Here is a 15,694-nt window from a genome sequence, read left to right as displayed (position 1 = left end):
GTGCGTCACTCAAAGTGGGTTGGCATGATGAAGGTCTGGGTCACGCAAAGTGGGTTTGCGTGACGTAATTGTGCGTCACGCAAAGTGGGTTGGCGTGACTCAAAAACACTTTGAGTGACACATACCAACGTCACGCAAACCCACTTTGCGTGACCTATGGAACTTCTTCGTCGCGCAAACTTTTTATGTTTTTAATTTTTTTGAGAAAAATATTTTTGATTTATTAATATATTTGATTTAATTTTTAATAAATATTGTAATTATTCTAAACAATAAACAATAAACCAAGAAAAAATTTAATTATAAACCATATACATGAAAATGTGCATACAAGATGTCTAAACAAAAAAAGAAAAAACTACAACAAGTGACTAGGTTTGAAAACTACTGGGTATCGGGTAGGTGAGGTGGCTGGGAGGTCGAAGGTGGAGTAAGATCAAGTGCTGGCAGCTGGATTTGGAGACCAGACACCGCTAAGGCCTGTACAATCATACTCATCTGGGCCCTCATCTGTTCGTTCTCAGCTCTCATCTGCTCGTTCTCCGCCTTTATATGCTCGCTCTGGGCCTTCATCTGCTCACTTTGGGCCTTTATCTGCTCGTCCTGGGCTGCAAGCTGACCTTTAAGGGTTGTCACTTCCTCCTTCAGGGCGTTAACCTCTCATGTGGTCGATTTGGAAGAAGAGGCACCCGTCTCACGAACCCGCGCCTTCCCCATACCCCGAACAACCTTGCCATGACGACGACCGTACTTTTGATCTAGGACCTCAGTCATGATCTGAAAACCTACATCCTCGGGTAAAGTGACGTCCTCCATCGGGGTTTCCGAGGGAAGTTGCGATGTTGCTTCTTGGAGAACAACATCGCCCTTTTCCACCATAGTAGCCTGTAATAATAAAGAAAAAACGTATAATGGTTAATAACAAAATATAAATAATATTTGAACGATTCATAAATATAAGAATAATAACAATTACATCTACTTACATGAAGCTGCTCAGCGATCTCATTGCCAGGTCGAACGTAAACGTCCTTGAACACGTCGATCTCTGGGAACTTAGAACCCTCCTAAAAAAAAAAAAAAAACCATTAGGAAAATTTTATTAATCAATAATAAAAAATAAATTGTATAAAATTTCAAAATTAATATACTTTTACCTGACGTCGTGTCTCAAGCCTATACGAAAAGGGCTTCGAACCGGAATGGTGGAGAAGTGTCTTAGAGTCCCGAGCTATCTTGCCAGTAACAGATTTCTTCTGTTAAACACACAATATACATGTTAGTGCGACTATTTGAAAGAAATTATTTTAAAAAGCTTAAAAAAATAACTAAAACTTTAATGAATTATTATTAAAATATTGAGTACATACCACAAATTTTGAGTCTGTAAAATGGTTGCAGAGCCATTCCCAATCCTCTGGCCGATCCTCCAACTCGGATGGGCAACCCTCTAGGCGAGCAACCTCTGGATCATTAAATTTCTTAAAATGCACATGAAGATCACTCTTCCAATTTTTGTACCGATTTGCGAAGGTCTCGTCTAAGTAGGTGATGACCTCAGGGGATATGTCCTTAAAATCAAAATTGACCTACAAATAAAACAACAAAATAATAGTAAGAAATTTAATAATATTAAGATAATATACTTTGGTTTATAATATTTGTAAACATAATTAAAAAAATGATAAAAGGCCAAAAATTAATATACTAACCGACAACTTGTCTCGCACCAGTATCTTCGTCTCCTGAGGAATTTCTGCCCAAGTCTCCCACTGCATGGGACAACAATTCCGAATAACACAACCACAGCTAGTAGCGACGATGCTATGTTGCTGTGAGGTAGCCGCTCCACGATGTCGCGAGTCATATGCAATCTTGATCAAGGAGGCAGACAGACGTACATTCTGTGCCGTCTTCAGCATTCGATTAGGCCCCCTGGTTTTTTTTTTGGCTATCCAAAAAAACTTAAATGGTGAAAATCCTAAGCTTAAATTTCTATAGAAAATTTTGCAAAACCTCCCCTAATAGTATATCATTTCCCAAAACCTTAAAAAAGTAAAATAACAGTAATTCACAACCCGCAACAAATTTTCACAATCATAAAAATAATAGTTTTAAAATGAAAAAAAAAATACAACGTAGTGAGAATTAGGAAAAAAAAACTACCTGGCTGGGAGGCCCCATCCTCAACTCTGGATGATGAGGAAGTGTGAACAGTAGGCTCCAAATCGCGGCGGTGCCGATGAGGCCGCCGTGCACTGAGCGACTGAACCGACACTGATGACGTCGATGATACAGGCACCTGGGATGCCGTAACAGTAGCCTCAGTAAGGGGTGTAGGCTCCCCAATCAATGGAGCACTCACGGATGGAGCAGTAAATGCTGATAATGCGGGAGGCGCATTGGTCACACTCCTACGACGAGTGATCAACTTCGACATCTATACACTTTTTCAAGAAAGCATTCAACTCAACATCATTTGACAGACAAACTTATCAGTAAGAAATTTAACAAAAGAATAGAAAACAAAAGGCGAAAGCATAAATCTTTTCTCGCTACAAAGAAGGTAAAAGGCTTAAAAGCATGCCACACAAAATGCTGAAAGAATACTTTTTCAGCTTTTAAAATATTTGCTTAATGGAATATAGGATTTCAAGGTTCAACCACCAAGTTCTTGATGAGAAATACCGGCAAACCACCACAAATGGTAGAATCATATCATCTCCCTTTAGTTTTGTTTAAGCCAATAGCACAAACTAAACAGGAATTGGACCCACTCACCCTCAAACCTTATAAGGAGGTGGTGTTATCAGACCCAAAATATCACACATATCTTATTATCCTTGGTACTTACTGTTTTTAGATTGTCATGAATTTAGCACAAAAAGTTATCAGCTTGCGCCTCTTTTTGTATCACATACAAATAATGAGGGTATACAAGTGTGAAATATTTGGTTCCACTTTAATCAACAACCAAATTAGGATTACAAAAGGTTAGAATATAAAGGTCAGACATCATATGTTCGTAAAAGCCAGGTTAAGCACCCATAAGTTCCTTTTACAATTGAATGATTTTATTGAAACAGTGCCTAAGGGGCACAACTAGTTAACTCAAGGCAAAAGATGATGCTTAACTTGTAAAGCTTATTGTCATCTATTCGAGAGCAAATAAAGAGTCAACTAATGGATTGGGAAGTTGTAAAGCAGAATAGCTAGGCTCATAGCATGCAAAGGTCTAATTAAACCAATGTCATAACAATGGAACGAAAAGTTTCACATGCCGAAACTGAAACACACACTACACTGCTACAACTTAGAAATTAAAATGCCAATTATCTAAAGTTAGTCAATTCTACTTCACATATCACACATCACAACTTAGTCAATTCTAAAGTTAGTCAATTATCTAAAGTTAGTCAATTCTAAAAACTTCACATATCACACATCACATCTAAGAAACCAATGAACCAATTACTTAATGTGAACCATCACATCTAAGAAAACTACAACGCATATAATTTCTATATAAAGAAGAAGAATTTGAGGGGAGTAGATTCTTCCCGTGCCTTTTTTAGTTTGACTTTGCCTCTCCTTAACCTCCTGGTTTTTCCTTTACAATTAGATATTAATCTTCATCCGAACTACAATAATAACTCTCACTATCCTCACTACTATCATTTTCGGATTTCCATTCGTCCTCATCTTCGTTTGCCTCTTCCGGTGCATTGTATCGTGGCAAATCACTAAGGTCAATTGATATTTCAAATTCGGGAACTTTAGCTACTTCAAATGGTTCTTGGACAACATTAGTATCCCGGAGTGTTTCTTCACCAAATTCTATCAAAGATGAAAACTGTTGGTCAGCGACATTGTCGTCGTTGTCATCATGATCTAGTTCCGGAATATCATATAGCCCTCTTCGATCAATCTTCTGAACAACTTTCCAACCATTGCCGGCTTTAGGGTCGTCTAGATAGAATATTTGTTTCGCCATAGTTGCCAAAATGTATGGGTCTTCATCGTACCAACATCTGGTAGTGTTTACTGATAGTAAACCATGGTCTCGCTTAACACTCGTTCGGTTATGTGGGTTTGTATCAAACCAAACACACTTAAACAGTATCACTTGACACCTGTCTTTGTAAAGCAATTGTACTACACTAGTTAGTTTGCCATAAAAATCAATGTCTTCACTATCACCAACACCCGGGACGTGGACACCACTATTTTGAGTAGACAACTTGTCATCACGTGTTGCCCCTAAGAACTTGATCCCATTGACATGACAACCTGAGAACAATTCAACGTGAAGCGGTCCTCTCGCCAAGTTATATAATTCTTCATCGTAAGAGGGTGAATTCAATTCCTTCAATTTGTTCATCTAATATAACATATACAAAAAGTTAACTTGTTAGTGTAACCAAATTTGAAGACGGGCATGAACAAGTTGGAAAATATGCTGAATTCAAAACACATACAACTTACATGTTCGTGACACCACGAAGGAAACAATTCACGGTGCTTCTTGGCATATAAATGTGAAGGATGTTCTCGCTTCATCAACCGTTCATGCTCTTCAAGGTATGGCAAAACCTCATCACAATTGTTGAGTATGAACCAATGCGCTACCTCCATGTCTTTTTTGGTAAACGATTCGCCTTTTACAGGCTCGCCGAATGGTCGCGCAATTTGGGCAAAAACATATAGTTTCTCTTTTCTGACACCACCGTCATTATTGCGTTGAGGACGATTGAAAGCTGTCTCAACATCTTGAAGATACATTGCACAAAAAGTAAGTGACTCATATGCGACCCATGCCTCCACAAGTGATCCTTCGGGCTTTGCCCTATTTCGGACACACTTTTTCAACTCACCAAGATATCTACACAAATAAAAGGTATGCTACAAATTATTCAAAGCGTTCGTTGATCATTAATCTGTTATATATATATATACGCTTAATTAAGTACCTTTCTATTAGATACATCCATCGGCAATTGACTGGTCCAGCAAGCAATGCCTCATCTGGCAAGTGAATCATCACGTGAATCATACTTGTAAAAAAAGCTGGAGGAAATATCTGTTCGAACTTGCATATGACATTCACAATGTCGTCCTGCAATTGTTTAACATCCGACTTCCGCAAACACCTTGCAGTCAATTGTGAAAAAAATCTAGACAACAACACGATTGGTTTCAACACATCAAGAGGCAATAAGTGTCGAATATCAACCGGTAGAAGGCGTTGGAGTATCACATGACAATCATGACTCTTCATGTTTGAAAATTTACACCCTCTCACGTTCACGCAACGCGAGATATTGGAAGCATACCCATCTGGAAACTTTACAGAAGAAATAAAGTTGAAAAACTATTTCTTCCCATTCGGATTAACTGTAAAAAAAGGATGGCATTTCTTCAATGTACCACCAACTTTCTTCATCCACAAGGATGGCCTAATGCCCATTTGTTCCAAATCAAGGCGAGCTTCGACCGTGTCTTTCGTTTTTCCTTCAATGTCTAGAATTGTCCCGACCAAAGTATCAAACACATTTTTCTCAATATGCATAACATCGAGGTTGTGTCTCAATTTTAACTTTGACCAGTATGGGAGCTCAAATAACATACTCTTGTGTGTCCAGTTCAGATGTGTAGTTGGTCTGGGCTTACTGACCCCTTTGCCAAAATGACCAAATTCCAAACGGTTTAATTGATCCAAAATCTCATCTCCAGACCATTCTCTTGGTCTTGGTCGAGTCTCTTTTGTGCCATGGAAGGCTTTATCGTTCTGACACCACTCGTTGTCCCAAGGGAGCCATCTACGATGACCAAGATAACAAACTTTTCTCGCATGCCAAGACGATGTTACGTTCTCCTTGCATATTGGACATGCCAAATAACCCTTAGTCATCCACCCAGAAACCATTGCATACGCAGGAAAATCGTTTAATGTCCACATCACTGCTGCTCTCATGGTGAACATTTGCCTAGTATACTTATCATATGTACGAACACCGTTTTCCCATAAATCTTTTAGCTCATCTACTAACGGCCGCAAATAAACATCAATGGACTTTCCTGGATCTTCAGTAATTAATAGAGTCAACATCATGTATTCTTTTTTCATGCACTTCCAAGGCGGCAGATTATAAGGAAACACGACGACCGGCCAAGTGCTGTGGATTTGGTTTAGAACCCCAAACGGATTAAATCCGTCGGTGGCAAGTCCCAATCTGACGTTTCGCGGGTCAGCTGCAAAATCAGGGTACATTCGATCGAATTCTTTCCATGCTTCTCCATCTGCAGGATGCCTCATAACATCGTCATTTACTCGTCCTTCTTTATGCCATCTCATATCAGTAGCGGTGTGCATCGACATGTACAATCGTTGCAACCTAGGCTTCAATGGAAGATAACGCATTACTTTTTGTGGAATCTTGGTCTTTCTATTTTGTGATGTCATTTTAAACCTTGGCTCATTGCATACAGGGCATTTATCCAACTGTGTGTTCTCCTTATAGAACAATATACAATTATTTACACATGCATGAATTTTTTCATACCCCAATCCAAGACCCTTCAACACTTTTTGGGCACTTTTATGATCTTCAGGTAAACAATTGTCATTTGGAAGCATCCTTTTGATAACTCCTAAAAAGTAATCGAAACACTTGTTTGACAAACGAAACTTGATCTTGCCATGCATCAACTCCACAATTGCTGTGAGCATCGAAAAGTTTTCACACCCCGGATATAATTCTTGCTTGGCATTTTTCAATAGTTTTTCATAGTTTTTGAATGCCTCACTATCCATGGTTGGACGACCGTCATCTCCCCCTTCCTGATTGGTGTTGGTTGTAGCATATGGATAAACATCATTTAGAATATCCATAACTTGTTCATTAGGATCCACATTACATTCAACAGTCTCCACTCCTGTCATGTATGAAGACGAAGCTTGGTCTAATCGTTCTCCATGATGATACCAAGTAGTATAGGTCTCCATCATCCCATTTCTTACTAAATGAAATCGAACATTTTCGAATGTTTCCCTCATTGAGTTGTTACACTTCCTACAGGGACATCGAATATGAGTTGAACCTCGGTTGTGTCTAGTTGCGAATTCAATGAAATCATTTATTCCATCCAAGTACTCGATAGCACATCTATTATGATTCTGTATCCACTGTTTGTCCATTTTGCCTGCAATCCCAATAAAAGTACAACAACTTCAACTATTGTCTTCTCACCTTATTCCTCCGGTAAGGGCCTATCCCATTCAAAAATACACAGTTATGTGCCGTAATTTACGATTCCAATGGATTAAATTTCGACATGGGCAAATTTCGACAGCATCTCCTTACAATTCTTCAAGTGCACGCAGTAGATACATAATATCCACTGTGTACTCGAAGAACATTAGGAAATGTTACCAAAATTTCCACTATCGAAACCTAATCTATGAACCGCAAACTACAACACATAACTATGCATTCCCAAACTGTCCAAAAAATGGGACAATTCAATAATTAATTGGACCGCAAGCATGCTTTTGCATCCATGCACAAAATCCAACTAACTCTCAAACGGGAAACTAAGCTTTTCTTGAAAAAAAAAGTGTACGAAGTTAAGTTGTATTAACTTCGTACAACACAAAACAATTTTGTAATTGATGTACAAAAATATGTGCATACAAATAAATTAAATCACAATAATTAGTGAAACTAAATAAAATAGATACAAAATATTAATCCTTGTAAACTATAATGTTGATGGCCTTAGTTTTTATTTGTTTATACTAATTATATCATAGAATATACATATTCTAGTTAGTTACACTCGAGTAATTTTGGTGGTGAGATAAATGTACTGTTAGAATATGAACACAAGTGTAAGCGTATTTTGGCTAGATATTGGTTTTAAAAAATCTTATTGAAAGATGTTTTGGTTGTCTTCAAGTTTACAAAGGATTGAGACTAAAAATGAATCCTAAATTACTTACTTGTATTAAAATTGGAAGATGATATTGAGTTTCTACAAGGATTTAATAAGAGAATCATAGCCATTGTTATCTACATAAGTATGGCATATGCTACCAAAAATCAACCCGCTCATTATTGAACTAAAACCTATTGTCTTAGCATTGAGAATTTAATAGTGATGATAAGATTAGCTTTGAAGATCATGGCTTTGTAGGTTTTCTATATAATTCTTAGTTGCAACACATTGCATTTACCCTCAATTCAACCATATAGCACAAATTAAGGAAATTTCAAGGGGAAACCAACATTCTTACAATTTCTTCTATGTAAATATATAAGTTAACCTCGATAAGTATTCAAATGAAGCCCAAACAAGTCTTCAACAATAATCTACAATCTCACTCCTTTAATAGGTAAAATTAATAAAGATTACTTCAAATATCAATCTCACAAAACTCCACCATTACCAAAAAGGGCAATACCAAGTAAGCAAAGGTACATATACAAAAATCCCATATGCAATAAGAAAAAAAATACCTTCAAATTCGTTCTTCAATGATAATTGTATACAAAAATCCTGTACAAAACAAGTTTAGTAGTTTTAGTTTGAAGTCTCAATCAAGTTGCATATACAAAATCAAATTGCTTACCGGATACAAATAGATTAAGGAACGGAGAGAATTGGAGAACGTTTAGAACAGAGATGGGGGACGTTTAGAACAGAGATGGGGGAGGGAGGTAGCTCTTCTGCAACTAGTTTGCAGTTTCTACCACCCAAACTGATGAAGTAAAGGGAAAAAAAGTCGTCGACTTTGCGTGACGCATATGGCGTCGCGCAAAACAGCTTTGCGCGACGCAAGTGCACGTACGTCGCGCAAAGATGTTTTGCGTGACGCCACATACGTCACGCAAAGATGTTTTGCACGACGTATGTGCACTTGCGTCGCGCAAAGCTGTTTTGCGTGACTCATGTAGCCCTGCGTCACGCAAAGTCAACAGAAAAAGCGGTAAACCTTACTTGGTTTAGCGCCAAAATCTTGCGGGACGCACAAAACGTCGCGCAAATGGCCTTTGCGCGACTGCACTTTGTGCGACGAAGATTGGTGTCGCGTAATACCGTTTTGCGCGACGTAGGTACCCTTACGTCGCGCAAAATGGTATTGCGCGACGCCAATCTTCGTCGCGCAAAGTGCAGTCGCGCAAAGGCCATTTGCGCGACGTTTTTTGTTTAGCGTCACGCGAACATACTTTGCGCGACGCATTTAGCTGCGTCGCGCAAGTTTTCGTCGCGCAAACATGTTTTTGTACTAGTGCAAAGTGATGAACGCTATCAAAAACATTATCGCCCGCCTTGAAGTCTTTACCACTCAGGTTCTTCTAGAGACAGCAAATCTAAATCAAGGCCTCCTGACCAGGGAGCTTATCCCAAGGGCACACACCATAAGATTCTCAAAGATCCTTGGTTTACTACTGCCCTACCATTCGAGGAAGAAATCATTCCCGACAATCAACTATGCATAAGGAAAACGAGATTACTTCAAAAGGGCACATAAAGGAAAGAAGATGATGCAAGGAACATGTCACCTAAGAAACCTCGTCACCAGACCAAAAAACATCTACTCTCCCCAATGGCACCCTTATATCAAGTTACAAATCTCTGATGCCATGGTAGACAGGGTTCTGATCGATAATGGGTCGAAAGACAATTTCCTCTTCATGGGTGTAGTTACAAATATGGGTGTCCTCGATAAAGTCAACTTCAGAAGATCTACCATCCAAGCTCTTGATGGAATTCCACACAATATTGTTGGAATGATACAACTTAAAGTGTAAGGAAAATCGTCTAAATACCTGAAAGTTTTCCATGTGATTTGGCAACCCATCTCTTTACAAAGTTATCCTTCGTTGAGAATGGTTGCACACCATGGGCATTATTCCCCCAACATGTAGTACATGCCTCACTATCTAGGAATAATAATGAATAGAAGATTGAACCAAAGAAGTAAAAGAACCGGCGTTAAGAGACAGGGCCTGGTTAGGAAAAATTGAACCTCTTGTTAACTGTTCCAGGTAACTTAAACAAACGTAGCACAATACGGACTACAAGCGGTTTGATTCCCTCCATAGGATATGTAGGCAGTCCTCTCTGGAACCAATCGCAATGCCGCCATCTAAAAGAAGACAGGTAGGGGTGGGCATAAAAACCGCAAAACCGCATCGAACCGTAAGAAAAAAAACCGAAAAAAACCGTGTTGACCGGAAAAGTCAACTTTGAGTGAAAAACCGAACCGAACCGTTCAAACCGGTTTCGATTCTGGTTTCGAATGACCAAGAACTGGCCGAACCGAACCGAACCGTTTTATTAATAATAAATAAATAAATTATATACACACACATGTCATGGTATAATAGGTTGAAAAATTGTGTATAGGAGCTGCTGCTTCCTGCTTGCTCTCTGAAGTCTGAAAACCTGCAATTTGCTTCATCATTTTTTTTGTTTGTTGACTGATTGACCAGTGCATATGTATTTTAGTTGTCTCTTTTTGTTGACTTGGTGCCACTACCAAAGACATTTGCATTAAAAAAGATGTGTTGTATGCAACTTTATGTAATCAGTTTTAGAAGATGTATTTGAATGCATAATGATTTGGTGTTCAAATAATTTATTATTAGGAACCATAAACCGGCAAAAACCGAATCGGAACCGGTGTAGACCGAACCGTAATGTTCTAGTAATAAATTTAAGTGGAACCGCACCGAATCGAACCGTTAATATATTTCGGTTCCGGTTCCAATTTAGGGGTGGAACCGCACCGTGCCCACCCCTAAAGACAAGTCCATGGAGAACTCATTTCTTCACGCCCTACCATAAGCTAATCGTCAAAAGTGATCCCTGGTGTAATTTTTTACATTATATCATATATTTTTTTAGAAATGCACCAATGATTTGATTCACCATCCCGGAAATATGTAGGCAATCTTTTTCATATTTAATCACATCCTTTTGTCAACCAACTTTACTCTTGGTTATAAATAAAAGAAAGTTTATCTACTTTGAGTGTTTGTTTGTTTTTTTTTTTTTTTTTTTTTTTAATGATGCAGGGAGTACCCTACTCTTTCCAAACAGAGCCTAAACTTTGCATGAACACAAGTCTAAAAAAGTTCAAAGTTACACTGCCAATGGAGCCTCATTTAGCCCAGCCTGTCTTAAACGGTTCATAGCTTAGGAGACTCGAACCATTACAAGAACGGTAACAATTGGTAAGCTATGGGCACTAACACATGGCGCATTGACATAGAAGTCCAATGCACCATTCAGCCTCTGGAAAGTTTATACAACCAGCAAAGTTGTGGGTTATAACATTCAAACCGGGCTCTACATCATACGAGGGAATAGTCGAAAATGGCAATCTGAAAATCATCTGAAGGTGGCTCTGCATTTTGACACCAAGTACGACTATTTCTATCCCGAACCAACATACTAAGCCAAGTATGGTCTGCAACACCGTGTGTTACCTCGGTTAGTTTGACCAACGAAGCTCTGATACGCAGAAATGCGTTGGTCAAACTAATCGAGGTAGTCTGATCGGAAACGCTTAGGTTCGAAGCTAGGGTCTAACAAAAGGATTTGAAAGGTGTTTCCGACCCATATGTTGACGATCATGTTTCCAACGAACTTTCATTTAAGATTCACTGGAAACGGATACGAGGCTAATCATTTTCCCCTAGCATCACATTGCGAAATATTAAGACCTTTGGCCCAATAACTAAGGCAAGGCACAAAACACTCAACATTTATTTGCAAATTATCTTTAGGTACAATTTGAAGGTCTTTACTCTGATAAATGCATCTCATTAAGTGCAAAAGCAAAAGTTTTCTCATGAGTTTAATGTTTAATTTCTGGTACCGGAGTAAGGTGGTATTCTGGATATCACGATAAGAATACTTTATGAATGCTAACTCTGGGAGGCAATGTTCCCCAAATAAATGTTGCCATAAGGGGGCTTTTCTAGCTTTGTCCCGAACCCACAAACTTATCTACATTCTGGTCTACCACTTATTTCCCATATAAAGTTTGTCTACTTTAAAGAAATTTATCGAGTTTAGATTCACTCATGAAATAAGAAAATAGCAAAAAATAGTCCACATTGCAAAAGAAAATGATTTGAAGATGTAGACGAGACATACCCCCTATTAGCCAGGAAAATCTCAAGAATCTTCCACAATTCATTTCTCCTTGGACATAGTATAGGATTATTTGGAGACATCGGGGTCCATATCTTTTTTGGAGATAAGCTCTTTCTGCTTTGCCTCCAAATTTGAGATCTCATCCAGTAGGTGCTGCGGAGGAAAAAAGTCTGTGTAGCAATCTCTTCAAAATCTTGTAAACGTCGCAACATTTAGCATGATCTTTCCAGGCGTAACCAATGAGGTATCCGAAACCGTATGCTTCCTTATTCACCTCATTAAACGACTACTTTTGCTCAACCTAAAACATTGACATTTCCCAAGCATACCTAACGGAAAGCTATTGGAGGTCTACTATGCGCTCATTCTCTTTGTGATCCTCCTTCTTTTCTCTTTTTGTCTCTTTCACATTCATGCTCTCTATCTAACTCCCTCCCTCTTTATCGTTGTTTCCCTCTTTCAAATTTTCTTGCAAATTTAAATTAAATTCACGCAATCGGAAGCAAAGTTCTAAATTGCATCAGTTTTCTAATTTAATGGCCTTGATTGCATGTTTCAGATTAGAGGATTGTTCTAGACATTGGATGATTTTTTAGGATCAGAGTAAAGTTGATCCGAATACTGTTGTCTCAGAAGTCCGGTCATGGACTTAACAACTCCAGGCGAAGTTGGATTAAATGAAGCAACGATGCCACCATCATCCTGTTCTGGGGTACTAGGCGAAATTCGAGCGACTCTGCTAGTATGACCATGCTTATTCTGCAAGGCACGAGATCTGATCCAGATAAGGATATAATTAGATTTCTCATAAGTCTTGGAGTTTCTACAATCTAGGAATTGGGGTGCATCGCAAGTCATCATAACTCCTAAGAAGGTGCAATATCTACTTCTAGATAATCTATCCTAAAAAAGTCCTCTATATACGATATAAAACCCTATCTAGGGTTCATCTTTAGTAGTGTAATCTTAATACTTTAATTCTCTTGCCCACTACTTAAGTCTAAAATTGGTTACTAACTTGATTGTCGAAAAGTCTTTGGCCGGCATGCCCCCCACCCCTCAGTCTTAGGCTTGCTCATGGTTGTTCTCTGTTTTACAGGTTGCTTGAATTTGTGCCTTCACCATCTATAACGGTGTGCGAATTTGGTTTCAACACTATCAATTTTTGCCACTACTTTGTTGCTCTAGATTTTTGGTCTAATTCTCATGTTTGTTTGCTCGGGGATGGTGGTATTGAGTTTTCAATTCCACTCCATTTCATCATTTTGTCTTGACCAATCGGGGGCCGTGTTGATTGGCGAAGAAAATAGCCTAATATAAATGGGCTAAAGAGAACATGAAAATCCCACATGGATAGGAGCATAATTCAAATTTGTCACTAACAACCAACACCAAATGGAAAAGATTAAAATGCTAAGAGAACCAACTTTCTTGCCTACTTCCTCTCCCTTTGGTTAGGGCCCTAATCCCTGAAAATCTTTGGAAATAAGAGGGATAACTCTAGTTTTTTCTCTGTGAAGAAAATTTTAAGGCAGGCCTAGGGCCATTTTGGTCCTTTTATGACTCCGCCATTGGTTACTGTTGCCAGCCCGGTGAGGTAAGTAAGGTGAGGTGATTGTTTTAAAAGACACATAACAAGATATATGATGGGTGGTAAGCATACATTGCATACCTAGAGTTAATCCTGGTGCGCAAAAATGCTCTCAACAGGGGAATGTAGTGTTGCGAAAATTAGATAACCAAAATTAGGCTCATTAAGTCTCAACCAAAATTAGGCTCATTAAGTCTCAAATTTTTGTGCTCGCAAGTATACGAATCAAATGACAGCAAGCATATAAGCACGGATATAGTCCCACAGAGATCGAATTGATTCTAAAGTCTATCTTACTAAATTGAAACAAATTATAATTGAGAAACTTTAATGGAAAAGATTTGATATTTTGAATTAAACTGAAATAAAATAAAGCTTGGAAATAAAATGCATGTAAATCATAAATTGAAAACATAAGAAAGTAGACCTAGGGCATCCGAATTCACTGTAACCAATCCTACTTAATTCCCTTAATATGTTATGCTCAAGTAGTTCCCCAATATTGATGATCGATTTTCCCTAAATTATTCAACGACCATGGCATCTGGTGGCATCAAAAGTATCCTTAGATGTCAACCCTCTATGGCATCTAGACGAATTTAAACAAGTGAGAACCCATTAAGCTTCATGGAAATCGTTGGAAAATCACACAAGCCCTAATTGCATGACATCTACAAATAGGTGTTTATGGTATCAGTTGCAAGAAGCTAAACCTAAGTTAAGTATGGCATCTACTCTAACTTGCATTATTAAGTCAACATAACTAAAACTTAGATGTGATCAAGCATCTAAATAAAAATTAAGTGCTTACGATTAGCAAATGATACTCAATAAAGATAAAAAGACATGATAACAACAATGCCACAAGGAAATTAAGTATTCATGATCCGGCTACATCGTATCCCTAGCAAAGAAAAGAAAACTATAAACTTCTCTTCCTCTTCCCTTCTTTGCCGCATCCCTTATATGGTTTGATATGAATTGTGTTTGGTAGCTTTCTAACTCTCCACAAGGAGAATTGATCTCCTTAATATAACCTCACGGCAAGAATTGGAAAGGTTAATAGAAAATGCCAAATAAATGACCACTAATCCTAGTTCTAATGGACTTTCAAGTCTTTAGTAAAGAAAATGAAAAATAACGGAAATAATAATAATTAATAATTAAGTTCTCTCCTAAAGTCCATTGAATAGCATTTCCATGTCCATTTGATCTCCAAAATCGTTGCAGTTTCATGCATTTGTCTTGATGCAGTTAATTAGCCTCTTGCTCCAATGAAATTACTCTAGACACCCGAAAAGCTTGTTTTCCACTCATTTTTTGCATAACTCCGGTATTGAATCCTTATAAATTAAAACAATATAATTAGTGCATTTAATCCATTCATATAGACAAAATCCAAAGGAAATATATGATAATAATATATGAAAATATGCACCCATGAGGTAGCTAGCATTTCTCTTTAGAAAATACTTCAATGTTTTTTAAGGAGCACTAGTATTTTTATTAAACATTTGCACTGCTTCTAATTGCAGTGTTTGTTACTAGAAATACTTTATATAGAAGCACCTCCAAATGGACCATTAGTCAAAATAGCACTTAAAAGCCTTTATTGAATCACTTTAAAATCTTTGTATATTCAAATACCACCAAAAAAATATTTTTATTTGAATTGTCATTAGATGCTAAAAGCATCTCAAAAGAGATCAAAATCATTAAATAGATCCCGTGAAAAACTAAACTCATCTACTTCTACTCCATCGCAAGTAAGTTGTCATCTCTATATTTTCTCTATGGTTCTTATGTCTCAATTTATTTAATAATTAATTGTAATGATTCTCTCTCTTATTTTAGGACATTGTTAGTGAATCAACTCCGCCTCAACTCTCCATGGTGGCACCTCAACAAACTCCTCTTACTCATGGTGGATCC

General features: G+C 37.9%; 2 protein-coding genes across 2 annotated transcripts; both read right to left on the bottom strand.

Annotated features, from left to right (window-relative positions):
• Window positions 1–280: 280 nt before the first annotated feature.
• Window positions 281–2,449, bottom strand: LOC103951289. The gene is made up of 5 exons (XM_048591315.1): window positions 1,713–2,449; window positions 1,371–1,589; window positions 1,158–1,256; window positions 987–1,067; window positions 281–885 (listed from the first exon to the last, which is right to left on the bottom strand). Exons 1-5 carry the CDS (start codon window positions 1,920–1,922, stop codon window positions 661–663), a joined length of 834 nt encoding a protein of 277 aa, XP_048447272.1. The 5' UTR covers window positions 1,923–2,449; the 3' UTR covers window positions 281–660.
• A 1,176-nt stretch (window positions 2,450–3,625) lies between these two features.
• On the bottom strand, window positions 3,626–7,198 carry LOC103951349. The gene is made up of 5 exons (XM_009362700.2): window positions 5,629–7,198; window positions 5,428–5,520; window positions 4,971–5,337; window positions 4,486–4,882; window positions 3,626–4,381 (listed from the first exon to the last, which is right to left on the bottom strand). Exons 1-5 carry the CDS (start codon window positions 7,196–7,198, stop codon window positions 3,626–3,628), a joined length of 3,183 nt encoding a protein of 1,060 aa, XP_009360975.2.
• Window positions 7,199–15,694: the final 8,496 nt, after the last annotated feature.

This window comes from the organism of the source record quoted next, unplaced genomic scaffold, assembly GCF_019419815.1.
Source record: "Pyrus x bretschneideri cultivar Hongxiangsu unplaced genomic scaffold, Pyrus_bretschneideri_v1 Contig33, whole genome shotgun sequence".
In the NCBI taxonomy this organism is placed as follows: domain Eukaryota; kingdom Viridiplantae; phylum Streptophyta; class Magnoliopsida; order Rosales; family Rosaceae; genus Pyrus; species Pyrus x bretschneideri.
This window is presented reverse-complemented; position numbering and strand designations above follow the sequence as displayed.